Source organism: Acromyrmex echinatior, chromosome 18 (genome assembly GCF_024713525.1).
Source record: "Acromyrmex echinatior isolate Ae372 chromosome 18, ASM2471352v2, whole genome shotgun sequence".
Classification (NCBI taxonomy): domain Eukaryota; kingdom Metazoa; phylum Arthropoda; class Insecta; order Hymenoptera; family Formicidae; genus Acromyrmex; species Acromyrmex echinatior.
The window spans coordinates 1,325,115-1,348,166 of record NC_141869.1 but is presented as its reverse complement, the minus strand read 5'-3'; the positions used below and the strand labels follow the sequence as shown (position 1 = coordinate 1,348,166).

The following is a 23,052-nucleotide window of genomic DNA, read 5'->3' as shown; positions in this document are numbered from 1 at the left end:
AAGTCGCGATGGAATCGCCGCCGTCGACTTCGTTTGATTCGAGTTTATTTTGAGCCATTCATTATCCGACTAGATTGGTACTGATCGAACTAGAACGAACCCTGATAGGAATCTTAGATATCCGAAATAACGAAAACCGAATTAAAATAATCAATTTAAATGTAATCAATATTAAGCGTAAATAAAACGAGAAAAGTTTAAAGCATGAATGAACAACACTATATTCGGTTAAGAGTCTTGATAATATTTAAATATTTTTTATAACAAAAACCGAATTAAAATAATCGATTTAAATGTAGTCAGTATTAAGCGCAAATAAAACGAGAAAAGTTTAAAAATAAATAAACAAGGCTATATTCGATTAAGAGTCTTGATAATATTTAAATATTTTTTATAATAAAAACCGAATTAAAATAATCAATTTAAATGTACTCAGTATTAAGCGCAAATAAAACGAGAAAGGTTTAAAATATGAGTGAAGGCTATATTCGATTAAGAGTCTTGATAATATTTAAATATTTTTTAAGTGAACTTGTATAATTTTAGTGCAAGCAATTATTTGTTGTCTTCAAGCTATGTAATATCTTAAATTAATAATAATTTTTAACAACACGCGTTTCAAGAAATTATGGCAAATTTGAATGAAATTTTCTAATTTTTCCAATCTTTTTTTCATCTTTTCTGATCTTTTCAATCTTCAAAATTAATCCTCGAATTTTTTTTTTATTAACTTCTATATATTTATTTACATTTTTGAAAAAGGAAATAAAAAAATGGATCGCAAATATGAGGTCGAATTAAAGCGAACTTTTACAAATTGCAGACATGAATTTTTTTCTACATTCCTTGGCGAAAGTGCAGAGATTTTCCTCGAATTAAATGGCACCTTTTGAGATTGCCCCTTTCACGATTTCCGTTTGTGATATTCTTAAAGCGTATTAGACTCCGTCACGAGTCCCGCGGGAGCAATCTTCTAGAAAGTTTCATTCAAGTTTGGTTGCCAGTTATATTCGTATATCCTTCCTGTCGTCTGTCCGTTAGGAAAATCCGGGATGAGATCAGGTGTAAGATTTGCCAAATTATATCTCATTTAATTTACGGATCACATTACGCAAAAGCTAATTTCATATCCTAAAATTTAAAAAAATTGAATCAATCATATGTCACAAATATAATATTGTAATTATTATATGTCACAAATGTAATATTGTAATAATAACAATCACGTTGTTATTATAAAAGAATTTTTAGGCATTTCTTAAAATGTTGTCTCTCAGCCGTACAAGATTTGTATAAAATCTAAACTGTGTGTGACAAATGTTCTACAGGAGATAAAAGACATTATTGCGAGAGGGTCTCTCAACAATATCCGAGGGATGCGTGGATTCTGCGTAATGCATCAGGAGCACGGCATGACGGGGGTGGTCGGGGGGAGAAGCGCGGATCAGAGGGAGATTCTAGTGATTCTACTGGACCGAAATCTGGCCTCAGTCGTGCGCGACGCGCCATATGCGGTGGACCATTCGTCAGCCTCCTCACAAAGGCCAATAATCTCGCATGACACGTGTGCCTACCCCGATAAAAAGCGTTACGTGTCGCGCTGGAAGCGTTCGTGGAAATAGCTTTTCCACCGCGACAGAGAGAATTCGGGTGTCGCGCGATACGGTACGGGACACGTGACACCAGCAATAACGACAACCGACTTATTTTCCTACGTCTCAAGTATCGAATATCGATTAAATCTAGTCATCGAACTAAATCATTTATTAATTATTATTTTATTTGTAAGATCTGTGAAGTAACCGATCGAGATTTCATTTCGATCGATTCGTAAGATGCTCTTGTTCTGTACTCCAATCTGGGGCACGTGGCACTCGCCGACGAGGAAAGCACAAAGAATATCGTAAGAGACTTCATGATTAAAATTAGGTACGTAATCGTTTGTATATGCACTTGCAAATGTATGTAAATTTAACGCTTAGTTAGTAAACATAATTGAGTCATTTATAGTTTTGTGCACATTTCTTTTCTTTGAAATACCAGGAACACTTAGCATGTAGTCCTTATCTTTTCCTTTTTTTTAAATACCCAACTTTATAAATACTTTCTAAAGTGAAGTATATATAAGAGTCACACAATATAAATGTATGTTTGTAAAAATGACAAAAATTAACACAGAGCAATCCTGATGGATTGTTCTGCGTTAATTTTTGTCACTTTTACAAACATACATTTATATTGTGTGACTCATATATAAAAGACCGTGAAAAAACATTGTGTGTTATGAGCTTTTTACAATAAATTATTACCTATAAACTTTAAGTCTCAGTTTCATAACTCACAATGCTTAATCGAGGTTCAATTTATTTCTTATCTCTTTCCAATTCTAGCATTAGAAAAAGATGAAGAATAAGTCAAACGTCGGTTAAAGCAGCGTCTATAATGAGATTTTAAAGCGTAAAACTTAAGTTTTTTTAAGTTTTACACCATAAGAAATTGACCAATCATTGTTCTTCTTACATTCGACTGTGATCAATTCTTTTTACAACTTAAAGTTAAATTTACTTTAAAATCTCATCGTAGACGCCATTTTAGAGCTTTTTACTACACATGATGGGTCATCGCGTATTAATTTTCGTCATTTTTACAAACATACTGAGTCTAAGTCTTAAATTGTAAAAAATTAACCGATAGTCGATTATTCTTCTTACATTCGGCTGTGAGTGATCAATTTCTCACGGCTTCAGACTTAAAGCTTAAATAATGACTTATTGTAAAATGTGCGAGAGTTAAAAATGCACATATTATATAATAATTCAATTATGTATGATTGTCATGATTATAAATTACATTTGTACTTCTCTCTCTCTCTCTCTCTCTCTCTTTCTGCTCTCATAAATACGCTTTTATTATATCTATTATTTCTGATATTTTTATGATAATACATGCTTAAAATCTCATTCAACGTATCACGACCATAATTTCAACGTCAAATAAAGTTTAATCCTTTTAATGTAGAATTAAATTGCTTAATGGGTTCCTCTGAGTATCTGCAATTAAAACTTGATGCAATTGCGACGCCGCACCCTCAAATAATGCTAACTTTTAGAAAAATTGATCCGCTTAGCGAAAGCTTACTTATTTAATTATCGAAAACATAGGAAATTAAAGAGCGTCGACGGATCACGTTGCAAAGCGTACAAAAAAGAAAGAGAGATGTAGCGACGATACACGAGATACTAAATTAACGGTGTCTCGGGTAACACCGTTATAAATATACCGAGATTTAGGTAATTACGGGGATAAGACTGATTATGCCTAGCTCGCGCGGCCTTACATTTATTAGGGCAGGACAAAGCAGCGAGATAAGAGCCTGCTGAATCATGGCTTGATGAGACACGAGCGTGTAAATGTGTTTTCGGTGTAGCTGCGACAGCACTTAACAATTGCCCAAAATAACCAGATCCGTGTGTGTCATTCCGGTGGAAAATGGCTTTTGCGCGTGTGCCGCTAAATTCGGACCAAATCGAGAATCAGAAATATGTGCATCATGCAACGCGATGTAACGTTCGGCCGACTCGCGCGACAGCGTGCATTTATTTGTCTAATGCTCTCTATGGACCAAAATATATATTAGGTGTTGGAATTAATTCGTAGCGTTTTACAAGTGATGGGAAGTACTTTCATTAATGTATTTTTTAATGCTCATGTGAAATAAATAACATTCTTTCATTAAAAAACGCTACGAATTAATTCCAACACCTAATATATATGTATGTTTGCAAAGCATTTCAGGAAACATAGTATGTATTATGTTTCCTGTAAGCGAGGAAAAAAATAAAAATTGATAATTAAAATTAATTAATTAATTGAAGACACGATACTCCATAGTTGCGATATTTTAGCGACATCAGAGAAAAATATAATAGTGACGGCAACTATAAAATTTACAATTGCACAAGTTTAATAAGTAGAAGCATCGTATATATTGAATAAATTAATGTGCATAGTTAAATAGACTATTCAATAGTAACAACAATTATGAAATAGTTTATTCAACTATGTACATTAATTCTACATATAAAACTTGTATAGCTATCACCTTTATAATTTTATCTACTACCAATTATTACATCTTTTTCTTTAAGTGTAGCAAATTCTAATTTCAATTTGTTGAACTAACCTATTTACAAAGAATTATTCATATCGCGATAAAATGTTTATTAAATGTCATTACTTTATTACCTTCAATAATAATTTTACTGTTTATGGGAGGAGGGGGAGGAGAGATAATTATAAATAATTGTAATAAAATATAAAGCAAGAAATTACTTATTCCATGGTTGTTTCGCCACCATCCGATGGCTCCTCATCCAGTCTTTTCCTCTCATTTCTGTTTTCTCTTATTATATCCTCATGTCACAACACTCATTTATGAAAATACGGCTAATTACGTGCATAATACATCTCGCAAATCTCGCAAAATGTCCGTATTAATAAATAGTTGACGTATTATGACTTGATGTTACTTGATCCGCGGATTCGTGTATTATTTTGCGAATCCAGAATGACGGTCGAGTTACATTGAGATGCGGAATATTCAAAGCGCGACGGAAAATCTATTCGATGTCAAGCATCTTTAAAAGGATCGCTCGTAAATATCATAATGAGATGATAACTTATAAATATCCTATATAGCTTCGATTATTATTATTATTCCGAATATATACGGAAAGAACGATTTACTTAAGAATACAAAAATTTAACTAAATAACAAATCTGAAAATAATTTTGTTAAATCATAAAAATAATTATGTATAGAAAATTCAAACGTGATAAGCAATGTTATAAAGAATTTTGACAATTTAGCAACTAGCTTGAGTGTCCTTCCTATTTTAACAATCTAATAAAATTATTTTCAAAGATTTATATTTAGCTAAATATTTAAATATTAGTAGTTCAGGAAAATTCTTTCATGTACGAATTGGATATAATATTTGTTTCCTCGATAAGATTACGAATCATTGGCTGCGTTCAGCAGAAAAAGCAGCTTTGCAACTGTTGTAAAATTCTCTAATATGGTCTTGTTCTTAGTTCTTCTAAATGTATAAACCAATCAATTGATTCGTAATCTTATCGAGGAAACAGATATTATACCCGATTCGTACGCGATAGTCAATTAGTAATTGCTAAATGTTCATGAAAGAAATAATCACGAAACAATAAATTAGTATAAAGGCTATGTGAGTCAGCGCGCAAATTAAATTAAAATTTATTTTATTTTATTACAAAAAACTTTGATCACACATAAATAAATTTTTAAACATACGTTTCGGTTCAATTTTGAATCATCATTAGTGTGAATCTCTTATGACAATATTAAGAAACTAAATTATTATAATTTTATGTATCGAATCAAACCGCATTGTTACATCCAATGTTTCTTTTTTTTATACAATATAATAAATATAATAATAGGACTCACATAATTTTATATAATAAATATAATATAAGACTCACAGAAAGCGTTTCTTTTCACATCCAGAGTTTCATCAAGAAAATCTTGCATTAATAGTGCTTTTGAATAATGACTATCCTATACAGTTCATCTTTGAGATGGTAGAGAGAATTAAATGTTTAACCAATAAGAAAACTTTAAAACAAAAAACACAGAAAACATCTGATATCATAAATCAGACAAAAATCAAACACAAATTATCTTTCTTTATGTTAAAGGTATTTCTGAACAATTTAAAAACGCATTTAACAATATATAACAAAAAGTAACTATTTATAGTATGAATAAATTAAACCAGTTTATTAAGTACATAAAGACTCTCTGCCGGACTCCAATAAAATGAATACAGTATAAAATTGATTGTAAGGATTGTGATGTATTCTTGGACAAACTAGCAGGAAATTAAAAACAAGAATATCAGAACATTTTAACCATATACGTAGAAGAACAACAACATATTTTGTCATTGTAGAATCACAATCATGATTTTAATTGGAATGAAGTCAAGATTCTGGAGAATGCAGAAAGAATGTACAATAAAACTCATTTTAGAAATGATATAATACATATAAAAAGTAAAAAAAAATGGATTAAATTTGAAAACGGATACAGAGGGTTTACATCAAATTTATAACGATTTGGTCAATTATTTATGATACTTTATGTACAATGATTTGATTAATTATTTCTGATTTTATGTAAGTGCTGTTTAAATGTTTATCTATATGACCTGTATGACCTTTTAACATAATATATATCATTTTCGTCATCTAGTCAATGTTTGACGATAATTCTAATTTTAATTCTATTTGTGACAATTTTATATATTTTTTTTAATGATTGACTTGTAGGAAAATAATGCATAATTTTAATTATTTGCTTTTCATTTGATTACATTAATTGGAGATGAATAATAGGTACACTAATAGCAAAACTACGCTTAACTACGCTTATTACTTCAATAATTTTTATAATAATTATAGTTAAGATACATGCAATCCTTTCCATCGAGCTTAGGAGCTGGTTGAGTGTACTAAGGATGAATCTTGTTTCTCTCACGATTGTGACCAGAAAAGAAACATTGGATGTAACAATGCGGTTTGATTCAATACACAAAATTATAATAATTTAGTTTCTTAATATTGTCATGAGAAGTTCACGCTGATGATGGTTCAAAATTGAACCAAAACGTACATTTTGAAATTTATTTATGTATAATCAAGGTTTTTTGTAACAAAATTTTAATTTAGTTTGCGCACTGTTTACCGCGCTGACTCACATAATCTTCATACTAATTTATTGTTTTGAATTTGAGGAGTCCAAATATTAATATTTTAATAATCACGTTTCTTTATATTGCGTGCACCTAGAAGGATAATTGAATGGATAATTGTAATGCACGGAACGATTGCTGTTTTCCCGTTCGAGCATTAATAGATGCACGAATGGCAACGACACTGTATAATATATAATATGCTGTTCATCATAAATAATCATTGAAGCGCTAACCGTTGTCACGAAGCGCTTTGAATGCGTCTGATAAAATGTAATATTCTCTGTTTGTTTCATTTCAAAATTATTTTCCACGAATGAATTACTATTGCGCGTTTCGCTCCATTTCGCGAAATCGTTGTACAAGATAATATTAATAGCGCTCAATCAAAAATTTTTTATTAAAGAAAACGTGTTAAATAATTTGCACGTACACTGAGAAAAAAAATTTGTTCGACTAATTTAGTTAAACACATTTAGTTGTTTGCAGATTTGATTAATTCAACAAATTTTATTTAATTAAATTTAACCGTAGTCTGCTTAACAAACTGTTTAATGTTAAGCAGACTACGGTTGAATTCGATTAAATAAAATTTGTTGAGTTAGCCAAATCTGCAAACAACTAAATTTAGTTCGTTGAACAAATTTTTTTTCTCAGTGTAGCTGTTACAGTTTGCTATTTGTAACTAAGCGTTCTCAATGTTTGCTTAGTATCACGAAATATTTCAACATATTATCAGATTTTGTCGTAAATGATTACAATGTTAAACGCGAATACCTATATCTTACTAATTTAAAAAAAATTCAAATCAAAATTATTGCAGAAGATTATTTAATCGCGAGGGGAAGTATAATCTTCAAAAAACAATCGTATTTTATTTTTCTTATTATCGTAAAGAAGTTAAAGTCAGCAACTTGTTGCGTCTCATTTATCGTGCAATCCTTTCTTGTCCTTCGACATTCGTGCATTCCGACTTATATATTTCAACGAGAATCGATTACTTCCGCTTGAAGAAGAAGATATATATATAGTCGGTGGATTCCGAACTTCTCGGTGTTCCGGGTCTCCAGGATAAAAAGACCTGATTATCCTTTGCTTTTTTTCCACGGACAGTTTGGTCGCTGCTGCTCACCGAGGAGAAAAAGAGAGAAGAATCTTGGAAAGTTCTTAAAGACCGATGCTATTTCTTCGAGAGGGATCACTGGCCGTGGTTTGTCTCTCTTTCTCTCTCTCTCTTTCTCCCCAAGCTGGCTCAAACAACTTTGAAATTTTTCGTCGCGTCTTCTAAAGTTACAAGGCTTACATGTATATCCCTCGTTCCTACTTTCCGCTTATCCACCATCCTTCAACTTTATCCCGTCTTTTATTTTTACGCCATTCGTCTCCTCCCATACGCCAAGAGAATCTTGAATGAGCAGGCGAATTAAAAAAGGGGAAAGATCAAATCAATTTTTCGCGAAACTGCAAACTCTCAAGTCTCTTTGGTGTCAGCCAATGTCTTTAGTGTCAACGCGAGTGTTAAATTTAGATCCATTTTGTTACTAAACTAATGAAGTTTAATCTAATATTTAGAGATAACTTAACGAGTTAATGACCGTGGAGATGGTCGTGAAATAAGTGCGACTTTTTCGCAGATAATCCTATCTCTTGGACTTCTACGAGTTGGTTGCCTTGGTGAGAGTCTGCGATGAGAAGAGATGCGAATGTTTGAAAACGCAGACACGCAAAGTGGCCTCATAATACACAGCGGCGAAGATGAGATCGGAAACTGCTTTGTATCTGCTTTCACTACTGATCCTGTCGCTCAATGATCCTTTATGGGCTTCCGTGGAGATCAGAGGTTCGTTGATAACGCAATTGAGTATGTTAGCTAATTAGTGCCGCAAACAAGATATTATTAATGGTTACTATCGAGTTATTTCAAGGTAATTTTAATTTTCTTAACTTTTCGTCTACAATCTGGGTCTTTTCTTGCCACAAAATATTCTCAAATTTCTCCGAAATAAAGGACGAAGTCAGGTTCCCTTATTGTTATACATTTTAAAATAAATTTTCATTTTTTTCTCATTTTTGCTCTTTCAATTTTTATCAAACATAAAGGTTTTATCATTTATGTTAAAGGATCCAATTATAGACGGAGAATTAAATATGTAAATATGGTTTTTTTTATAATATTATATTTATAGATATTATATATTATATTTAGAGATATTATATTTTTTTCTTTTTGAATAATTTATATACTATATTGTTTGTATTGGGATAAATTTGTTCGAGCAATTCGCAAATAATTCGATTGAAGAGAAACTGCAATTTCGATAGAAGCCTCCACGAGAATGAAATTGCGTAGCTTAATGAAGTGCGAAGGGTGAAACTCTATCGAGAAAGAACGTTGATCACCTTTGTAATGGAATAACATTCGCCTAGATCGAGGGACAACGTATTTAATGCTACCGTTAAAATTGCTGATGAGTGCAAGTAAGAGATTAAACGTGTTTCGTCCTTAGGTCAAATGAAACAAATACTTATATAAAAATCACGATTACATGGAAATTTTTCGGGAAATATTTCGGGGAAGTAAATACCATATATCTATGACATTTAATTTCCCGAAATATATCTATAAAATATATAAATATATAAATGAAAAAACGAAATATATAAATGAAAAAATACACATTAAAAATTTTTTGTCGAATTTTTAACTGCACTTTCGAATATCAATTTATTATAATATTACTGTATATTATTTAAATATTATTTAAATATTTTAATTGATATTTAACATTTTTTAGTATTAAAATAACATAATTTATGAATAATTGAACAAATAATATAAAAATAATGTAATTTTAAAATATAAATCCTAAGATAAATAAATAAAACATGAATGTACGTATCAATTTAATTATAAATGTTAAAAGTTTCATCGAAGAAATATGTTTCCACAATTTTTAAATATTTTTTGTGTGAATTTTTATCTAATGTTTGCATTACTGTCTAATATATTTATCTTGTGTTAAATTAACACGAAAATTTAAATGGACCGTTTGGGACACGCAAAACGTGTTAAAATTAAAACAAATTTTCCAATTTTGTAAAAATACAAAATATCTGACATGTTTTTCCTGTATTTGATATCAAAAGAGTCGTTGGTCGATGACTATTCATATCCCTTGTAACGAGAAAATTATTACGCAGAAAAGCATACCGCCCGAGGATACTTACTGTAATTAATCGTATGCATTGTCACGCGTCTGTGATACGGACGGCCTGTGGCGGTTCTATACCATGCACTAGCTGCTAACATCGATGAAAGGTACTAAATATATACTTAAGAAGCAAAAGAGTGCAGTACATTTTTCAAGTTACATAAAGAACAAGGGTATAGAAGGATATATAAAAATACATGAAAAAAATTTATTACATTTATATAAACGAAATGTAATATATACTACTATTTTATTTTATTTATTAAAGTTCGTTTACCGTAAAATAATTAAATTTTTGCTCTATTTAAAATTAATTTCTAATAACGTAACTAAAATTTAATCAAATATTTGGCATAATTTAAAGATAAAAGATGTTCACGGGAATATTATTAAGCAGTATCAATTAATCGGTTGAACAGTGGCATTGCACGAACATAGACACGTTCCACGCGTGTACACGCACGCGTGCATGCATGATATAATTAAGGTGACAAATATAGCCGAGTCGGGAAGCACGGGACGAAACACGATATTGGCAAACGACGCCTCAGTTCAGCGAGATTGCTTACATCTATGGTAATTAATTAGTCAGTAAACTCTGAGTAATTTCATTAGTCCGTTGAAGGGTGAGGGTCGTTAAATAAATAAGGTCGTGTTTTCATCGGCGAATACCGGCGGTATTTCGATAACCGTTTCTCGTCCTTTCCTGTGAAATAATTTGCCTAGCGAAATCAATTTCGTAAAATCTCCAGGGAATCTTGGCGGAAGGGCCAAAGAAATAGGAAGTAATATTATTTGGACGAAATATTATTTGGGGTAGCCGAACGTAATATCCGAATTTTATTTTGTTCGAAATATATATTATTTGCAGATATTTATTCTATATTATTGCATACAGTTTACACGAACGCGTTTTTAAATGCTGTGGTAAAATAAAAGAAAGTGAGAAATATATAACTATTTAATCGGTGCATTCTGCATTTTGGAATGTGCATGTTTTTTCAGATGAGATTTTCACAATTTTTTTTTCATTACGCACTTGCGCTTGTTTTGTTGTAAATACAAGGTATCTGCGCGCGTTATTTTTTTTCGTTGGGACGATACATTTTTTACATTACAATAGGATGCAACCGTACCATCAGAAATTCAGTCGGCTGGATTCGCTGGACAGGAAGAATGGGTCGTTGCATCGTGCGAATCAGAGCGCCACTCAAGGATCCGCAGGTTAACACAATTATTTGCATTTGATTATATTTAACGAATTACTTGGTAATAAAAGATAAATGCAACAAATAAGCAAATAAAGGTTAAAGAGAAACAGACAATTAGAGCACTTTAACTCTTAAACGCTGCATTACGACAATACTAGACATCTAATTCATTGTTTATAATTTTCATAATGAATATATTGTAATTTTTTTTTAATCAAAACGAAAAACATTAATCTTTACAGAACGGGAAAGCCACTATAGTGATGCTGAAACAATGACGTATTTTTAGACAAAGTACACAATAAAATAATGAATTATATAACAAATCATATTCAAAGAAAAAATTGTAAAATTTTTGAAAATAGACTCTCTTCTCTAAAGATTAAAGAGCATAATGACCAAGCAAATATATGTATCTTTATTGATAAAAAAGTAATGAGTAGTGGAAAAAACATTGCATAAAAGCATTGGAAAAAGAATGCCGGATTTGTTATAAGAAAAAGGCGTTTAAATAATAATTAATAAAAAATAGACAGACGTTCAATTAATAATATCAAAATATAATCAAATAAAATGTGGATTTATTGTAGGTGATCGAAGTGAAAGTCAGGAGGTTGCAGGTAGGCTTTTTGAAAGAGGCCCGTTGCGAAGGAGCATATTTTCAATTCTCAGACAATGCTGACGATTCTGACGACGAAATAACAGGTCGATATTGCGGCCGTGTGAGCGGAAATGCTACGAGGTATGTATCTATTCCTTTTTCGTAAATCGTATGAATCCTATCGACTCTCAGGATTTGAGATAAATGGTGCTTTCCAACAAGAGCTAAAGTGTAACACAGTATTGACCATTTAATATCTTTGTTTAACCTTGGCAAACAACAAGAATTTACTGTGTTACACTGTGTTGTATGTATTTTGCTGGAAAGCACCTAAAATCTCGTTTGCGATTCCACAGGCTATTTCTACGTCGCGGTCCCGATCTAACGATCACCCTGATGTCGGACAAGCAATTCGCCTCGGCGAATCCGGTCATTTTTTCCGCCCAATTCTCCGTCCTGCCAATGCGCCTGGCGATCGAGCGTCATCGTGGCTATTCCACGTCCACGTCGTCAACGTGTCCTGTGGAGTGCACCGTTCACAACAAGCACAGGTCCTGCAGACTGACCTCGCCGGGTTATCCCAGCGTTTATCCACGTGGGATTAGGTGCGCACAATAGACTTTGAGACCATTAAGCTCAAACTCGCCGAAGTTTCGAACGAACAGTTCACCAAGATAACACAAACCTTCTCTTCGAACCAGCAAACTCTGCTTGCTGCAAATTTTGCTTCCTTACGCTTCATCACTAATTATACGTTAAATATCGAACGGGTAGAGTCGTTCAAACTCGATTTTCTGGCGAAACTTATCGAGCTAATTTGGTTTGAAACATGTTTCCGAGAATAAAACGCCGAGAGAGATAAAATTATCTCAATTTCAAAGTTCTAAATTACTAACTGTTGCGTCGCATGGATCGCGCTGCATGGAAAGAATGACTTTACTAAAGTATCTAAAAATTTATATAGATCTAAAAATAATTTTGTTGAGCCATCAAAGCAGTTATGTAAAAAACTTAAGCATGATGAATGATGTTGCAAAAAGTTTTGACATTCTAGCAACCAGCTTGAACTATATAATTATTTTGATAGATTAGCAAAATTATTTTCAAACTTATATCTAGCTACTTTTTAGATACTTCAGCAGAACCATTCTTTCCATGTGATTGCCGAATTCGATCGATTCTCAGATGTAGGATAGCCTTGGAGTCGAACGCTGGTCGCTTCAGGATAGGTGGTCAGCCCGAGGACCTTTTCGATTTGATGAACTACACCGATCAGGAGAGCTGCCAGATGGAGAATTGCGAGGACTCCTTCGACTCCAGGGAAAAGGAATTGTTGGTCACGAAGGGTCAGAGTTTCATCGAAGCGGATGAATCTATTATCAGGGACGATTGGTCGAGGAACGAGTACAGTAGTCGGATTCCTGCGATGAAATACACCACGGAAACGAATGGACAATTAGCGAGGCTCAGGCATTACAAGAAAAAGGCGATACAGCAGTACAGGGGAGAGCAATATCGTTACAAAGAACTGCCGCTTAAGTCTGACACAAACGAGCCGAAGTTTCGCATAAAATCAATGCGTTCGAAGATAACGAGAAAGAACCATCGAGGGGTCGTTCCGAATCATTATTTCAATAGCGATTCTAAAAGACCGAACGAAACGATCAATAGAGCGATGGTATGTAGTTCGTTTAAGCTTAAAGAAAAACGCATTAGTGGAAGATCAATGAATTCTTTTTGCTAATTTGCTAATATAATTGCTCTGCTTAAAAGAACACATATGCATTTTTTTCAGTTGAAATGCTTTACTTACTTTAAGTGTTTTATTAGCATTTTAAAGAGTGATTTCAATTACTATTTTAAAATATTATTTTAATTATTAAGTATACATATATAATCATGGAACTCTTATTGCTATTTAAGGTTCCTGTTCATTCACCATTACTATCTCAGATTGTGACGTCAGAAATGAGAAAATATATATAATATAAAATCTTGCAAGATATTTTAATATGGAAATGTTTTAATAAAACAATTTATAAAATAAAATCGACTTGTAAAATACACCGTAAACTCTCTTTTTGTTTTGTTAATTAATCAATAAACATACATATGGAAATGAATTATGCATAACCGAAAACAAAATAAATATGATTTAATTTCTTCCTAATTATACAAACAAAAAGATAATTTTCATATATTTTACAATCTATCAGTTGCAAATGTTGTTTTATTGAAAAATATTTCTATTCAAATATAATTTGCAAAATTTTTATTTTCTCGCTTCTGACGTCATAATTTGAGACGGCAGTGAGTGAATAGGAACCTTAAGATAATCTATATACAGCAAAATCCTATTATTTCATTAATATTTTCAAATACCAGACTTCTGACATAAAACTGACACTATTTTGTCCATTAAAATATGAAGATTTAAATAATTACACATGACGAGATCCACGTTTTCGTTTAACAAAACTTAATTATATCAAAGTATTTCTGAACAAGTACATTTGTTCACCTAAATCAATAATATCCCGTATAATTTATTAAGGCACTGGAACCCAAATATCTCAGGGAAAATCGATCGTTGGCAAATACATGCGGCAGCGGCGACTATCTTGCACTTCTGGAAAATGTGAACGGGAGGATCTTGGAGATCTCGAGGTTCTGCGGTAGCGGCCGAGTCCCGCGCATTTACTCGAGCGGGAAAAACGTGATCCTGGAGTTCGTCGCTCGCGAGGACGGCACCGTGACCCACGATGGCTTCCAGGTGACCCTTCAAGAGGAACGCGTTTCACGAGAGGTGAGACGTACGAGATGCGAATTCGCATACAGGAGCACCGGGCGGCCACGGAACAGCAGGGAGAACATTAGATCCCCGCAGAGCTGGTATCCCCCAGATACTTTGTGCACTTACAAGTTCCTCGGTAGAACCACTGAGAAGGTTTCGATCTATATAAAGATTCTCAGAAATGAGCCCGAACACGAGAAACCGGAGACGGGGAGGCGAAACTTCACTTTAAACTCTTGTCCGAGCAACGAAATCACTGTCTATAACGGAGCGCAAGTAAGCTCTCATATTTTTTAATTGATTTCTATAATGGCTTCTCGGAATTCGCTCTCTTAGAAAGGATTTCTGATAACGAGACAAAAAATATTCTCTTGACGTATAAAAAAATATTCAAACAATATTCTTTTATCGCAACCTTATATGTAATAAAAAAAAAACAATATTAAGATTGGATCAATAATTCGTATTTTCCTCTCTTAAATTAAATAAAATTACCTTATTATTTTGAGACAACAGTAACACACATAATTTAAATTATACAATTTTAGGTTTAAAATAAACGAATAATAATTTAAATATAATAATAATATGAAAATATAATAATAATTTCCTGATATAAAAAATATAATTAACAAGTTAAAAAATATATTATTATAATAAATTTGGCTAAATAGGGAATTAGCGCTGTAATACGTGCGCGATAAATTTCAATATTATTAAATTGTATTTATCATATTTAACTGGTAATTTGTATACATGTTTCGGCTAACTTTTTAGTTATCCTCAGTACGTACAGATGAATCCATATGATAAAATAAACGATGAGACGTATAAGATTAGGCTATGGTACTCACATGTTTTTAAAATAATGAAAAACATGCGAATACCGTAGCCTAATCTTTTTCTGAAAAAAAATAAAATTTCCTCTAATAACAAGAAATATGATTGTCCTTGTATTGATTCTATTTTATGATAGATCAAAGAGTAGTTACTTTAGATACGGAAATCTTTTCTATGGGTGCACGAATCGATAAGGATTCATTCCGCGAGGTTTTATCTTCGTCGAATTTTTTAATCTTCGTTTACAGGGAGTACATAAATTTTAATTATTAATTTTAAATAAATTTTAATAACTGAAGATATGAAAATTGATGAAGGAAAAATGACAAAGAGGAATTCGAAAATTTTGCATACTCGATTCAAACATTAAAATTCTATTCTTTCTCTATCTATTTTTTCCTTTTTTTTCTACGAAACAGTTACATTTTATGAATTTTGCAGGTAAACAACAGCTTCTTAATATGGTCGTATTGTGATGCGTCTCATTGGGACATCAACAATATCCAAATACCTTTGATGTCTACCGGAAACGAACTATTGATCCAGTACTACAGCGCCAAAGGGTCCCACAATGGGCAGGAATTCACTTATGCTATATCCTATCGATTCATCAGGAAAGAGCGGAATTCTATCGTTGCGAAGCACAAATACAAATCGATCTCCCTCAGACCAGTCAATCTGTCGGCTCTCAATCTTAATGACACCGATAGTTACGATTGCGACAGCAGAATCAGCACATTCAAGAATTGGTTCGCGGTGCTGGCGGTCTTCGGTATCGTGTCCTTCATCGGAGCCGTTGTTACAATAGTCGTCCTGACAATTAAATGCTTGCGAATCGGATCCTCTGACAAAAAGCTCTTACAAAATGGGAAACAGTGAGGTCACGCGTACAGGGGTTTTACTTTTCCCAAGCGGCAATTGGAAACAATTGAAGATATTGGAATCCTGTTCGTACGAGTACAATTGCAATAACGAGCTTGCTTCTTGCAGAAATCGTTAGTTAGAAATCTTAGTTAGAAACTAAACAGACGTTTTAAGGGAGCAGAAGATGGTATTGCAGTATGTATTATATTTAAGAAATAATTTAATTTTTGAATATTTATGAAGATTTTGAAGCGAAACATCATCATCTGAATGATAAATATTGAAGCAATTCCATCTCGGCTAAATGTTCTACTTTGAGATAGAGAAATACATGAATTGTCCATAAAACTAAAAAATTGTTGCTCTTTTTTATTACTATACAATTTATTAATATTTGTCGAAGCAATTGAGATTCCATTATTTATAATTGTTTCAATAATAGAATTGATTACTTTAATAAACTGCAATTTACTATCTTTTAGATTTTCAAATACCCAACAAAGTTTCCATTTTGGGTAACATACTGTAGCAATAATAAAATCTTTTGTATTATTATTTAATTTAATTATATTATGAAAACGGTCACGCAAATGTTTTAGAAAATGCTCTTATGGCTCGCAATATTTTAATGTTTTATATCGTTTTCATCTAATCTTTTAATATTTTTAAAATTATTTTTTACTCCAAAGATTCAAAGAGATAAAATATCGCCAAAAAATATTTCTTTCTCACCTCGCAAAATATTTAAATAATAATATGCTGTGGGATCTGTACATGTCTTATATTCTTTTAAGAATTCAATATCTTGAGCAGTAAAATATGGCAAGTGCTTCAGAAATTTTCGTTAATAATTCTTTAATTTTCAATAATTCTATCACGCTGTCGTGAAAAGAATTCCATTTTGTTATACATGATGTACAAAGAGCCCTATTTACAATTTTTTATACTATTCGCTTGCCTTATTTGAAGATCGATTGTCTTATTCTATAAATTGAAGCACTTCTCCATAACAGAAAGATGATATTTTTCATAAGATAGGTTTAATTTAATTAATTTGTTTACATCGGAAGTACGTATTAAACTAACAATAAGTATATGAGAGCAACATTGATGATATTTTGGCAAAATATAATAATTTTTATCTGCTAACGAGTCGTCCCTCACCGATTTTGATGGGCTTTGGATATATTGTAGAGTATAAAAAAGTATTAGATCCATATTTTTTTTATCAGTGTATCTCAAGGTTTAGGGAGTTAAGCACTCCCTCGAAAAATAGAATTTTATCGTTTTTAATATTTTTAATATCTTCGAAATTATGTGATATATATAAAAAAACGTTTAATACAGAAGTTTTATGATATTTTGTGCTCTATATAATGATGTATTCATTTTTTTTAATATCAAATTTTTTAACTTTCTCCCAATCCTACTCATTAATTCTGCAAAATTAAAAAATTTTATATGAACAAAAATTAAAGAGCATCGAATACCGAATTTATTCATGTATTATATAATAATGTTATGTTCCCACTTGTGCTATAAGCGCCGCGCTGTAGATAGGTATTATTTCTTTTCAGTTGTTCTGTACTTGATAATTGCATATTTTTTTACAATACAATAAAAAAATGAATTAATCTTAGTAATATAATATTAACTTACTACACGAAATTACGATATAAGTATAGATGAACATGCATATATAACAATAATAATATACATGTATACAATAAGTAAAATATGTAAGTTTATATTGCATCACATTATTTAATTGTTTGTGATATCTTTTCCCATAGGAAGTGGCATCTTACCCGTATATATAGGGGGAAGATGCCACTTTTGCAAAGTATGATAACATATAAATTTTTTTTATGATACGAAACATCAAAAGTTTAATTCATTGATTTGTATGAATAAAGAAAAATTGCTAAAATATACATAATATTGTTATGCCCGTGTTTTGCCGACGCCTGTAGTATAGCGAAGAGCACGCATTGCCGAGACGAGCATTAGGCATTCGTCTGATAACAAAATCGCCAGATTTGAGCGGTCGGCGTGTTCGGACGTATCTCTTGATTGCTCCATCTAACATCTTTCGCGGTGTTCTGTTCTGTATTCTTCATTAATAAACGCTTCTTGTTCTTCTTCTTAACATTCGTGCTGTTCATTTCGGCGGTTCGAGAGACTTCGTAAATCGGCCGCGTGGGCGTAACAAAATATTATTATATCAATTATTATCCACAAGTATGGACAATTGATTTGTCAATTTATAATGTATGTATATATATATGTATATATATCGACTTGTATCATCAAATGGAAAGTTTTCTATAATTAAGATGCTCTAAAGGCTTTTCTTTTTAATTGAACTTCTTACATTGCTTATCTGTCCTTTTTTTCTCTCAATATTGGAAAAAAAGATAAGCTGAACTGTGTAAGTTCAACTAAAAAGAACAGGCTTATAATCAATAAATAATTACATTATATATATTTTGATTATAAATTAAAATTGTTATATCTGTTTTTATAGTAACAAATACTATAGATTATTATTTTTTAATATTTTTTTTTAAAAAAACATTAAATTATAATTTAGGTATAGATATTTATGAAATTAGTCACATGAAATCAAAGTTATGTAAATTATTTTGAAATAACTTATTGTTCTCTATGTACACTTCTCTATTCTCTATGTATAAGAAATGTAATTTTTTTTTCTTTGCTTAAATGTGTCCTGTTAATTTTTATTAGCATGCTAAACAATATCAAACATTGTTTTTATTAGGTGTTGGAATTAATTCGTAGCGTTTTACAAGTGATGGGAAGTACTTTCATTAATGTATTTTTTAATGCTCATGTGAAATAAATAACATTCTTTCATTAAAAAACGCTACGAATTAATTCCAATACCTAATAAAATAAACTTTTTTTTTTCAATTTTCTTGCTAACATTATATGCTTGCTAATATTCATATGTCTGCTAGTATGAATTAAAATATAACTGAAATATATATTTATTTCAATTTTATAATTCTTCAAGCTTTAAACTGTTATGTTAAAAATAATGATCACAATATTATTATATAATACATCTGCCGAATTTTCCATGGGTTTTCCTACACCATTTCAAGCTCACTTTTTTTGTGACCGGCCGCTTAAGTTTGATCTCTTTATTATTTCGTGCGCGTAACCAATCAATAATCAGCAAGCTAATCTCACACACCCACTTTCCGTAATAGTAATCGTACACATAACGTAGGTAGACCAATCACGTTGCTCGATTCGGTCATCCGTAACCGTATCAATCGAGCAATGCGATTAGTCGAAAACCTTAGGGTGAAATCACACGGTGCGGAAAAGGGCTACGGAATAGAAGAATGCGTCATTGAAACAACCAATTAGCACTATTCGAAATTAGAGAGCCTACAATCAGAGTGACGCCATGTTTTAGCTATTCCCTCCAGTTTTTTAAACGCATTATTTTCTAAATTTTGAATTCATGCTCAAAAATTGTGACAAATTAAAAAATGATAATAAATAAATATTGTATATAAAATAATAAAACTTTTACATACATTATTTATTATAAAATTTCATTTATTTTGTACTATTGCAATATTGTACATTTTGTAATATTGCACATTACTTTATACAAAATGTTATTTATTGCGCATTATTTGCGCTATTAAATGCGCTAGTTTATTATCCATTCTCTGTTCCTATATTTTAGGAGCAAAATGCATCTGTAATAATATAAAAGAAATCAAAAATTCAGAAAAATATTATATAGGTATATCATTTCATAAAATATTATATATTAAATATTGTAAATTATTGGGTCATTTAAAAAGTATTCGCGGTTTTTTCATTCAAAACAAAAATTGAACAAAAAACCGCGGATACTTTTTAAATGACCTAATATCATATTATTTGATTTAGACTCATGCAATGATATATAATTGAAAAGATTTCTCCACCACTCCCGCCAATTTTTAATGGCGATCCTCTTTTCTTTGTAAGTATATTCCCCAGTAAAAAAACGAGTTACTAATAAATTTAGTCGGTTTTTGCAGGTAAGTATGTTTTAAATTTATTTTTTAATTTTATATCTCTTTTTTTCTTTAATTATTTTATTATATTTCGCTAAAATCATATTACATTATGATTAGCGAAAGACAATAAAATAATTAACAATTACATTGCATAGCTTTTTAATATTATCTTTTATTGTAATCCTTTAATAATACAATAATTATTTACAATGTATAAAAAAAAATGTTGTTCGAAATATAATAAGAATTATATTATAGGACCACAATCAATAAAATTTAGTAATGAGGTAATTATACGAAAATGTCGAAAATACATACGATAACACAAATTTTCTAAACCAATGTTTAATGAAATATTGATAAATGTAGAATGAAAATATTAACAACAATTAGATCGTACTTACTATTAATTATTAACTTGCGATTATATTATAAAACTTATTAATATCGTGATAAAAAGTCATTAATACATTTACGACAAGAATTTCATCGCATTTAAGATAATTATCCCGATAATTTGATCAAGGTCCCTCCACGTTGATAAGGTTAGTTTCCGATACAAAGAAGAAAAAAATCTTCATAGAAAAGCGAACTTGATGTATTCTGATTCCACGTCAAATTCATAAGATCCATTCGCAAAAAAAAGTTAAGCAATCCGTCAAACACCAGCGGTCTTATTACAGAAGGATGTGAATTCCAAATCTTTCAGACCACTTATGATAGAAATAATTTTGGTAGCATCTTAATTACATTTTTATTGCATTTTTAATATAATATCAAAATTTGCGAGGAAATTATATGTTCTGCCACACATTACTACAAATCATCTCTTATTAAAAATAAAAAGATAAAATGATTTCCTTATGGAATGATGATTACGAAGGAATATATTTAATAGTAATAAAATACATGCATCATTGTAATTTTTTATATGTATGAATACAAAAGTATCTCGGGGTACCAACTGTTCAAGATAAATCGAAACTTGATAATAACGAGATTTTAAAGAACTAAGTATGCTTTCTGAAAAATTTGTTATTATATATAATTTAACAATTTTTTTTTCTGCATTTTCCCAAAATTTTAATTATTAATACCTCGCTAATATAAAGGTATCCATTCGACTTATCTCGAATTTTTTGTATCCACACATTTTTAATTAAATTCATGTAATCACGATATCATTAATAAAAGAACATAAGGTATTTTGATAAAAAAATTATCTAAATCGACAAAAATCAAAACTTGTTAAATATAATCTCGTAATATATCTGCATGTATTTTATCATAGAAAAGTTTATAATATACATATAAATTAATAATTAACAATATTCTGGAACGGTGGGATGTCTCCAATACCTAAAAATGATTTTAAAATAACAGTTAAAAAATTAACTATATACATTCGTAATCATATTTTTTTGTTAGAGCAATCATCGAAAAATAAGCAAATTATTTGCATAAAGCTTAAATTTATTTACTTAACAATTTGGATTTAAAAAAATATATATGTATAGCCATACATTAATTATATAATATTAAATTCATATTGTTATTAAGATATAGTACTATTACTAACATTATTATTACTAGTGGGAGAACATTTAATAAAACAAAAAAAGCGACGAAAATTGTATATTAAAGTATACTAAATTAATTTCGTAACTTGATTTTAAAATATATAGCTTATAATTGTCTGACTCATTGACAAAATTATTACTTCCAGTGCAAGATGAGAAAACTCGGGATTAATTCCGATCCTGTACAAGAATTTTCAATAAGATACCAAACTAGACTTTGCGAATGGACTTTACAGAAAGCGACGAGGAATAAGTCTTCGTATGATATTGTAAAAATAATTTCGACTTTCTATCGGTACAAATCACGCATTCATCGTATCAACATAGCATCCACTTGACGCGAGGGATAGCGATGAGGCTTCCGTACATAATAAATTAATCATTAATATTTGTAATTTTTTAATGTTAAAAATATAAATGTAAAGTTAATATTTACCTATATTACTTCAGTCAAAGCTCGAATCTTTACTGACTTTTATTTAATAAATTAAATAGATGAAAAATTGACGATTATTTTAAATATAAAATTTTTAATTAAAAGTCACTTAAAATTATTAATGACTTTTTCATATTTACAATAAAATCCAAATTAAAAAAAATTGTTTTAATTATACATCTATCAAATTCGTTAAATTAAAAAATAATTTTTGTTATCATATGGTTCGTCGATTTCGTGTAATTTACATCAATAAAGCAACAATAAATTTGATTTACTACGACAAGATAAATGCTATCTGTATGGAATAGATATATTTAATATGAATATATAAACATTCCAATAAATGTATAATTTAAATTAGTAATTATTGCGGAAATTACAAAAATAAACATGATGGCATTTACCTGGATATAGTTCATATAAATTTTATATTACGTATGTAATATTATTATATATACATTTATTTATGGTAAAATTAATTACACTTTGTATATGTATAGAATTTTATAAGATTAATTTAAGTTTAATTTCAGGGAAGTTGAAAATTCAATGAAATTTAAAATTATATATAATATATAATTAAAATTATATATAATATATTATTTTATTGATTATATAATATATAATCATATTTGACATTGGGTTGTTGACAATTAAATAAAATTTAAGAT

The 23,052-nt window shown here is 30.4% G+C and overlaps 1 protein-coding gene across 3 annotated transcripts; it reads left to right on the top strand.

The window, feature by feature from the left end:
- Positions 1-711: 711 nt before the first annotated feature.
- LOC105152264 (uncharacterized) lies at positions 712-21,606 on the top strand. Of its 3 annotated transcripts, none has more exons than XM_087415502.1 (9): positions 712-1,665; positions 1,790-1,929; positions 8,426-8,631; positions 11,127-11,227; positions 11,805-11,956; positions 12,172-12,420; positions 13,001-13,493; positions 14,370-14,885; positions 15,891-21,606. In XM_087415502.1, the coding sequence occupies exons 3-9, from the start codon at positions 8,547-8,549 to the stop codon at positions 16,326-16,328; spliced, it is 2,034 nt and encodes a 677-aa protein (XP_087271628.1). In that variant the 5' UTR covers positions 712-1,665; positions 1,790-1,929; positions 8,426-8,546; the 3' UTR covers positions 16,329-21,606. The 3 variants fall into 3 exon arrangements, with proteins under 3 accessions (XP_087271628.1, XP_011064742.1, XP_011064743.1); XM_011066440.2 differs by having other exon boundaries at positions 712-1,722; XM_011066441.2 differs by having other exon boundaries at positions 712-1,929.
- Positions 21,607-23,052: the final 1,446 nt, after the last annotated feature.